The sequence below is a fragment of the Drosophila rhopaloa genome, unplaced genomic scaffold (assembly GCF_018152115.1).
Source record: "Drosophila rhopaloa isolate 14029-0021.01 unplaced genomic scaffold, ASM1815211v1 contig_115, whole genome shotgun sequence".
NCBI lineage: Eukaryota > Metazoa > Arthropoda > Insecta > Diptera > Drosophilidae > Drosophila > Drosophila rhopaloa.
In genome coordinates, this window is record NW_025334990.1 from 14371819 (window position 1) to 14381463 (window position 9645).

Genomic DNA, 9645 nt, shown 5'->3' on the forward strand with positions numbered 1-9645 from the left:
TTTGAAATGCAAAGGAGCAAAATCCCGACAAGTGGAATAATCAAGTTGCAGGTGGGCCAAAAGAGTTCAAGAAACTCATGGCCCTTACCCCGTTTTCTGTTTTTTTTGATCAAACTTTAAATTCGATTTTGCTTTCTTTCGAGATGCTGGGCGGTGCCCTTCGGTCATAACTTTCGTTTTGTGTCCTGTTCCTGGTTCAATGGAATCGCAATATTTATTTTGGCTATATATTATTTAATTGCGTATACGCAGCGTTTAACTCAAGCCGAGCCAGCAGAGAAAAAAAGCGACCAACAAAAAATCGCCATCATAACGCTGACTTTCTGCTGTTGTCTCCGCACTTTGAAGTCATCGCACGTTCGGCCTGCCGCATCACGTATTAATGAGTACTTTCCTGCCCCTTCCTCGAATCGTCCACTCCCACGTCCACGTCCACGCCCACGCCCAAGATCCTTGGGGCTGGAATAATAATAATAATACTTATTGCACTCAGGTCGCCCGTGTAGACAAACAGTTATGGCATTTAATGGCAAAGGAAAACATGAATCCATGAGGACAGTCATAACTTCTGTTCGGCTTTGTTCCAGCCAGCCAAGAAAAGCAATCAAAAGGCAACAGAATCCACTTGGGACACAGAAACAGAAACACAGACTCCGACAAGAGTACTTCAGTTCAGTTAATATTCATTGCAAAGTTGAATTGTTTATTGCACTCGATGAAAACCGCTTGATTAAATGCACCTGGATTGTCACTGCCACTTCCGCCATCGAATCGCCTGCGAATCGCGATTCCCAGTAGCTCAGTAGCCAAAGAAATTGAAGCCGCAGAGCAATTTGTCCGGCCTGCGAATCCGCAGGATGCCGAACTGGAAGACGGACATGTCATCGTCCTCGGCCATGTTCATGTCCAGGGCCATCAGCTTCTCGGCGGCCAGCGGATGCCAGGAGCCGAATGTGCAGGCGGAATTCATCTGGGAATGAGGCAATTGAAAGTTGAGCCATCAACAACTGGCAAGGATGGAAATTAATAAGTTTTCAGGCCCACCTCCTTGCTGTAGTAGTGACAGCGGCCATTGAGCCGAGTGGAGGGCACATACTCCACGAAGTCCACCTGCGGACAATGCGGCAGGAGAAGGGCCAATCCTGCAAGAGGAATTCACATAGATTACTCAAGCTTAAGAAGCCCATTGATTAATTGCAAACTCTTTTAAATCAGATTAAACATAATCAGTTTTAAATAAAATTTGTAGGGCAAATAAAACATGGGAAGAGCATGCAGTTTATAATACAAATAATATCTTACATTGTATTTATAAATATAAATTGTAATCTTTTAACCACTAAAATATAAGTACTTTCTAAAATAATGATTAATGTTTGTAACCCTTAAATCATTTAATTTTTAATACTATTATTTTTATCTTCGTACAGAATGTTTGATACATTTTCAATAAAAAGTTTTTCGGAAAGAAAAGATTGATAAGTTATAAGAAATATAATGTTGTGTTGTTTTTTTTGGAATAAAAGTATAAATACTCTAACAAGTTTGGCTTAATGTGTGTAATGCTTATACTTTTTTTAACAAAAACTAACTCATAAATTAAATCCTCTATTATTCATAATTTGTATATCAAGTTCAAGCCTAAGCCTAAAGTAGATTAACTTTTTTAAACTATAAGCGTAGATATTATTTTCCATTTTAGAATTAACCTTTTTTTTGAGCCATTTAACAGTATATATATTTATATATATATTATTATTTATATATTTTCCATGCCGTGTAGCCTAATTTAATTTTCAGAGCTCACCTATGAAACCGGAACTGGGTGGATTCCGGCTGATCGCTCGATTTCCGGCAAACATTTGCAAGCTCTGCCACAGTCTCCAAACCGAATGGGGATCGATCAGGAAGGCCCGTGACTTGGGGTATCGACGCCTGTATATCTCGTAGTTGGTGAACAGATCGTAGTCCGCACTGGTGAGCCAATCCTCCAGGGTGCCATTGTACTTGCCCGGATCCCAGGCGGCGATCGTCACATTCCGGAAGATTGGGGCATGGGTGAAGTCGAACTCGGGCTTGGTCACCACCTGCGGGAAGGGGAGGGAAAAGCAGGGGGCGCGGAAAATGCAAACTGCAATCGAAAGTGCGGAACTGCGTTTCTGCCTACTTGCGAATTCACCACACGAATTGTGGTTTTGCTGCCAACATCCACCTCGTGTCCTTGCGTGGGCGCATGATTGAATCTCATCACAATGTCGTGCGTGTCTGGGGGCAGGGCGACATAAAGCCAGAGAAATAAACGGAATTAGAGTAGACGGGTAAATCAAATTGTTCATGTGCCGCTTCTTCCGACTAATTGTGAATGCAGGTGGCTCGCTGCCTCCACTGCAGTTGCACATACAAACAAATCTATAGCGAAAATTCAATTTGTAATTACATTTTGCTCTAGTACTAATTTCGTTTCATAGAGCCTTATACTCACTTTAATTTAATCCTTACAAAATAAAAATGATTAAAGAAATATTTTAAAACACAATATATTTTTAAACACAATATGATGTTTGTTTGTTGGTTTTTTAAAAAAGAAGTACAGTTCGTATGTAGAACATTACATAAAATAAAGATGCTAAAGAGCTGTGCACTTCTAAACTAAATGCTCGCAAAAATTATTTATTTTAAGTATTTGAATTGAAGTTGAATTTCCTTAGACAAACTTTCCTAACCCCAAGTTTATATAAATCAAAATATTTTTATTGGAAATAGTAAGTATAAATATTGATCAAATTAATTCTATAAATTAAAGTCTTCAAAATAAATGTAGTTCGATGGGAGAAGTTTAAGTTTGACCATAAAAATAAATTGTTTTTTTTATGTTTCAATTGCATAATTTTTATGAAACATATATTAAAATGCTATTGCAGTTTTCTCACCGATAAAGCGACCTAGCTTGGAGCCCGCCAAGGAACCTGCGCTGGAGACGATCGCACAAGTCTTGATGTCCTTGATGTTGCGAAAGAGTTTCTGGCGCGGGAAGAGCCGTCCGAAGGGCAGCTTGTTGAAGGGCGTATCCTTGCGGCGCAGGACTCGCACGCCGGCCTCCATGACCAGACAGGTGGACGGGTAGTACTGCTCCTCGAAACTGTCCCCGAACACCGGCTTGTAGTCCACGTTGTAGTGGTTCGCCTGCGACTCGTTGACCGACTCAATCATGGCCTTCTCGAAGGTCTGGACAATCCGCTGCCGGAACTGCTGGGTCTTGTTGTGGCACAGTTCCGAGTGCTTGTCATGGCAGAGATATAGCTTGGGGCTGAGGGTGAGCTTGGTGTTCTTGGACACCTTCAGCCGCGGATGTGGGGCCAATTTGGAGGAGTTGATGGCCGGATTCTCGCGGCTCTCCACAATGAATTTCTCGTTGGGATTCCAGCGCACATGGAAGACACTGCGCGGCATTCGATTGCGGGCGGTGCCATTTCCTGTGGGAAATGCATTTTCCAAATTACTTTGCGCACACGCTTTTCTGTGTCATTACTTCGGGTAATTGGGTTTTAATACGCACCGTTGTCGGGCTGCCACGAATTCACCTCGCCGGGTTCGCGTCTCGGCTGAGCTTTCGCCTCGTCGATTCGCTCACATTGAATTATTAATGCGGCGCACACGACGATAATGAGTCTGATGAGGAGGGCCTGACACTGACCCGGCAATGCGCGTGTCGCTCGCCTCATTCTCCACTCATAATACGCTATTCGAACGAGGACTCAATTAATATTTAAATCAGACCAAGATGCTGGCCTCACGGCAAACATTCAACAGCCAGCAAAAAGTCTTGTTAGAATTTATAAAGGGTTCTATATTCAAAACGAGCAACCTCACAATAGCAAACAGCACTACCAATGTGATCACTATTATTTAAAAAACATTTAAACAGTTTACCAGTCAAAAACTTCGACATACAAATTCGGCAATCTACACTTTTATTATTTATTATTATTTATACCTTTAATAATAAAGCAATTACATTGCAAAGAAAGATAAGCAATAGATAAATTAATTTTAAAATAATTATATGGTGCAAAGCCTTACTGTTATGTCACCAAACTAAACTATTATTTTAAAAATAAATAAGAATCGAAAAGTTTTATGCTTGCTCAACTACTAATTAAAATCTTAACTCACACTTTTCAAACATTAATCTTTTTAAAACAGTTTTATTAATATTAAGAGCAACCAAATACTTATTTCAAATGCAGAAAATTATTCGAAAAACCCGTCAAATTAAAAAATAATTTATTAAGTTGGCAAACTACTGTGCCCATTACGGACATTTACCGACCGATCAAACTTTTGCAAAGGAAAGTAATTGAATTTCCAATTATCGGAAAATTCCCAACTCATTTGCCGTGTCAGTGTCAATTAGCATTGACCTTTTACCACTCGCATTCAGGCCTGAGTAGAATTCCATGTTGCTGTCAGTTGGCATAAAGTTCTCATGACAAATAAATGATTTCGGACATATTCGCATTTGCAGTTTTTCATCCTGTGTTTTTTCAGGTGGCGCCAAAATAAAAGTATGCAAAAGTAACCGCAAAAGAGCTTGGGTAAATAGAAAACGTCAGTTGACCGTTGTCGCACAACTCGTTAACGCTGGGCAAATATTTAGCCACACAAACACACATTTCTACGGCGGATAAACACGTACCAAAAGTGCGTTCTCACGCAGGCCGCAGAAAGCGCGGAAAAACAGCCGGAAAAACGGAGGATTTCCCGGGTCACGCGTCCGCAATTCGAACTTTCCCTTTCGCCAGCCGAAACGTATCTGAAAACTCGGCGAATCGGCGGCACAGTGCCGTGGCCAAAAAACGGAGCCGAAGGATTCGGATGCGGAGGAGCCAGCTTCGGCTGCCTTCGTCCTTTCGTCCTTTCGCCTGCCTTCTCCCCTTTGTTGGCTCCGCTTAATTAGAGTGTTTGTTGTTGTGGCTGTTGCTGATGTTGCCGCTGTTACTACCGCTAAGCACCTGCGTTGAGCGGCGGGCTGGGAAAGTGAAAGTTATACAAGTTATATAATACAATGTCGTCGGGGGCCACCAGAACGAGCCAAGCAGCACTTTAAACGCAAGTGCGTGCGAGATTTCAGAACATGCCATTCGCCACCGTTCGCTGGCTTTTCCGACTTGATTGCTGCCACTTTAGCCGGCTTTCGGCATCGGGGAAATCAAGATTTTCACGCAGAGCTCCCCTGATATGCATAGTTATATTTTCCATAAAATGCCAATAACTATGGGGTTAATTGAATTAGTCTCGACACTTTGAGTAAAAAGGACCTTTAGTTATTTTATCCTATTCAAATCTTGTAAGCCTATTAGCTATTACTTAAAATGTTATTTTACTTTAGAAAAGCAAAATGTCTGGTCATTAAAAGTATAAAAATTTTTAAAAATTAAAACTAAGTTGTGAAATTCTTCAACTTTTGTTTATTTGTTTTTAAATTGTTTAAACTTTGTAAGACTTTATCGAATGTTTGGTCTTTAAAAATTTGGTAAAAGAGAAGATAATAGAAATTCATAAGAACCAAAATAATTACAAACTAAAAATCCAAATGAAAAACGTAACCTTTTAATAATTAATCATTATAATGAAACTAATTGGGGAATTTAATTATTTAATGCGTTGTGCATGCAATTTTCGCATTCGTTGCTCTAATCCTTTTATTCTGCCACTTCATTCGCTTTCGACATTTTTGTGTTTTCACCATTTCTCCAGAGAGCTCCTAATTACTGTGTTTTCTGGGTGTTTTTACCCGACCATAAAACCACGTTGAGCAGGGAAAAACCCGTGGGAATTGACACGTGTTTGCGGAGAGCTCGATTGACCTATGACCCGGGATTCTCCGCTCCAGTCCAGTAGGAAGTCAAAGACATTTTCTCGTATATATATATATTTGTTTTGTTTTTTTTTTGTTTGCTTTTTCGGTTTGAACAATAATTATTATTTTTGTAATCATTTATTATTCATCGTCATAATCATAATAATTTTTCTATACAAATACATTCAATAACAACAATTTATTTTTTATTATTTTCGATTTTTTCCGTTTTGGTATTACGTTTACGTCATTGTTTAATTATTTTACAATTACCATAATTATGCCAGTTGCCATTATTATTAAGTAGTATTACTATTTTCCTCCTCCGTCCACTTTTGGAAATCATTTTCATTATTTTAGATAGTTTGGCTGGGGGAATTTACTTTCATTTCGTTTTTAGATTTTAGCTTAAGGACTATGAAATTTCGTTTTTTCCGTGTTCTATTTTTGGATTTTTCATTGTTTTTTTTTTTATAATTTGTTGATTTTTCTATATTTTCTTTATCCTTACTTTTTGTATTTTTTTTTTTTAATAACAAGTACAGAAGATTTCAGTTTAGTTTTTTTAAAGTTTTTAGCTGTCTCAAGTGGGATTTTAGATTTTACGTTTCTTTATCAGTTTCCACTAAATTACTGTTATTTGGGAGGGGCTTGTCATTGTTGGTTTCGATTTTTCACTATGCAAACTTTTCATTTGGGAAATACTATGGTTAGAGTATTCAATTTTATGGAGACTTTTTGTTTTTGTTTGCTAGCTGTGTGGCTTTCCATTAAATTAGTCTATGTTTTCATTTAATTAAATTAAATTTGACTTGACGCTATGAATTTCGTTTATATTAATTGGTTTTTATTTATTCGCCTTTGTTCGGTTTTTCTGTGCATGCTTGCATGATATCAAATACAACACATTTTAACGTTTCCATTGTTTTTATATATTTTGTCACTTTTGTCCTGGCACACAATTATGTAATTTCATTTGGCCTAAAAAGAATTTTGTGTTTCCAATTTTGTTTCGGTTTTTAAAAATCTCTTTTTTTTACATATTTTAAATAGTTTTTTTTTTTTGGTTTTTGTAAAAAATAATTGCTAGCGTACGCTGCAGCGGAGTTATTCGGTTTTTGCTTGTTGTTTTTCGTTTTTTTGGTTTTTTGGTTTTGTTTGTGTGGCAGCGGCTAATCAATTACAAAAATTATTGTATAATTCGTGCTAATTGGTTATTGATTCGGATTTGGATGTGAATTTGAATCGATTTTATGTGTGTGTGTGTGTGTGTGTGGATCGCATGAGATGGTGGCGATGCGTTGTCTACTGTAAAGTACTGCCCACGCCCATGCAAAGTCGATGGATTAGATCTGGTGCTATGATTTTTGCCACGTTACATACACAATTCAACTAGTTTCGCTATGCACAAGGGAAATCGCCTCGTCCTGGAACGAACTATCCCCGCCGATGGGTGGGGGGGGGGGGTTGGGCGTTAAGATCCTTGCTCGCCGGTGCCTAAAATTTATTTCGTACATACGCTAAATGCCCGGGATCGGATTTGGGGTCGGGATCGAGTCGCATTGACCAACAAACCGGAATGCCCTCTCCACCCGCCTCCGAATCCGCGAGGCCTACTCCAGTGTCCTTCTCTATTTATTGTTTACATTTAAATAAATTAACATTTAATTTATTATTATTTAGGCATCTATTCATGTTAACTATATTATATATATCAAAAAGTTTTACAAAAGTACACAATAATTCATAACAATTTGCATTTCTATATGCGCGCAATTTGTGCCAGCGGCTGACTCTGCTCTGTTCCTTTTGCTGTTTTGTTTCTGTTTCCGTTTCCATTTCCATTTCCGTTTCCGTTCCGCCACTGAAATGTTTGACAACGGTGTCGTTCTGTCCCGCCTTTCTCCTACTTTCACGCTCCTTGTTTTGCTTAGAAAAGGTTATGCATTCGCCCCAATGTACAGTTACCCCGTTGACGAGCCGAGATAAGTGAAATAATTGGCCACGTTAACTCATACATTTTGGTATAATTATGGAAAGAGTTTCGCAAATGACCACAATCGAGGGAAACTTTGTTGAATCATAAGAGCGAGAAGTGGAATATACTATATGATAGGACTGTGCAGATGGAGTCGAGGCGAATTGCTCATACGTAATCTGTATTTACAAAGATTTATTGATATGGGGGCTAACCAGAGAGAAATGGAGGGTTCGTAATGAAGGCTGCTGCTCTTGCTCGTTATATCGTTTACGTTTCTACTACAACATCTAACAAAATCCATACCATAATCGTCCTTCTCCTATCCCGCTATCTTCTCCTAAAGTAATTTCGTCAGTTTTTTTTGTAATGCAAACTTGTTGTGTGGAAATTCATGTTGGAAACGTTCCGATTAACCAACGGAAAAGACTTCCTAATAGACTTAAATCCTGGTAACTCTGACACTGCCTGCAGTGGGTTAAACCGTTCGATAATAGACCTCAGAGAAAAAGATCGAACAAAACACTTTCCCGGAAACATGGAAGGGTATTTATTGAAGAAGTGAGATTGGATTGGTGGAGTGACAGGTGACAGGTGGAATGTGAAAGGTGAAAGGTCGAAGGTGGAAGGTGAAAGGTGAAAGGTGAAAGGTGAAAGGTGATTGGGTAAGGGAAACTAACTGAACCATTAGGAGTGCTCAAAGAAGGTGTCTTTCTATATCTGTGACAGTGTGGGCGAGTGTGCTCTATCAGAGGGTTCTCTCAAATTGTTTAGTTCTTACTTTAATAGTTAATTAGTTAATACCAAATACGACTAATTATTTCAATATTTTCTTAATTATTTACGTTTTTGTTTTTTGTTTTCTCCGTTTAGGGGTTTCTCGTTTGGTTTTTCTCATAGTTTTCATTTTTTTGCTGCAAGTTATGTACGATAAGTTGTTAAGACAATATATATTATATAAATATATATATTTCATATATATAATTAATATATATATATACGCTACATAGAGTTCACTTTATTACAAAAAGTATTATTATTCATTGTTAGTATTTATATAGTAGGTATATTGTTGTTGTTGTTGTTGTTTCTGACCACGCCTCTCTATTTTAATTAGCGGCTTACGTTGCACATTGTTGACTATATCTATCGTACATATATGTAATTACATATACGACTTATGTGGCGCATGGTTCTATATGCTGGTAATGCTTCCGTTTGTTACCCGAATCCGAATTTCCGCTGGAATCCCCTTGCAATGTCGTCGGTCGATGAATCTTAAAGATACGTTTTTACTGTGCGCTTTACATACTCTTCTCATGTTTTCTTTTTTCATTTTTTCATTTTGGCTCTTTTGTTTTTTTTTCTTGGATTATACAAATGTTTACGTTTCCTCTTATTTATTTTTAAACTAAATAAAGACATTTTTAGACACTTTTGCGGCTTCATTTGGTTTTCTTTTTCCGTTAATTGTTTTAATTGTTAATTAAATCGCGCCCACCTTGACTATAGTATTTCCCATACATATACGCATATGTATTCGTTTAAACTAATTTAAGTAAAGTTCACGTTTCGCTTTTTCTTTGAAAGGTGGTTGATACGCGGTTGTTTTTTTCTGACTGAAATTGTGTCTTAATTTCCTGCGGCTTTACTATCCATGCATTTTCATTCAATTTCCTCTAATCGCTTTTGCCGTTTTCAAATTTTTAGTCTAGTAAATTTGGATTTTTTTCTTTTCGTCTTTTCTTTCTTTTTGTTTTTTAGCTAACCTAAACTTTTTGTATTTGTGTTCGCCAGTAATTAAATT

General features: G+C 37.9%; 1 protein-coding gene across 1 annotated transcript; it reads right to left on the reverse strand.

Annotated features, from left to right (window-relative positions):
- Window positions 1–790: 790 nt before the first annotated feature.
- LOC108039799 (beta-galactoside alpha-2,6-sialyltransferase 2) lies at window positions 791–4799 on the reverse strand. Its single transcript, XM_017116884.1, has 7 exons — window positions 4697–4799; window positions 3557–3739; window positions 2931–3473; window positions 2168–2265; window positions 1808–2087; window positions 1045–1142; window positions 791–970 (listed from the first exon to the last, which is right to left on the reverse strand). Exons 2-7 carry the CDS (start codon window positions 3720–3722, stop codon window positions 800–802), a joined length of 1356 nt encoding a protein of 451 aa, XP_016972373.1. The 5' UTR covers window positions 3723–3739; window positions 4697–4799; the 3' UTR covers window positions 791–799.
- Window positions 4800–9645: the final 4846 nt, after the last annotated feature.

Bases quoted from the DNA above. Each gene is read 5' to 3' on its own strand.
- LOC108039799 (XM_017116884.1), bottom strand. From the start codon at position 3,722: ATGAGGCGAGCGACACGCGCATTGCCGGGTCAGTGTCAGGCCCTCCTC. The intron at 2,266-2,930 runs GTGAGAAAACTG...CCCTGCCCCCAG, and splicing joins CAAGCTAGGTCGCTTTATCG to ACACGCACGACATTGTGATG. The intron at 1,143-1,807 runs GTGAGCTCTGAA...TTCCTCTTGCAG, and splicing joins ACCCAGTTCCGGTTTCATAG to GATTGGCCCTTCTCCTGCCG.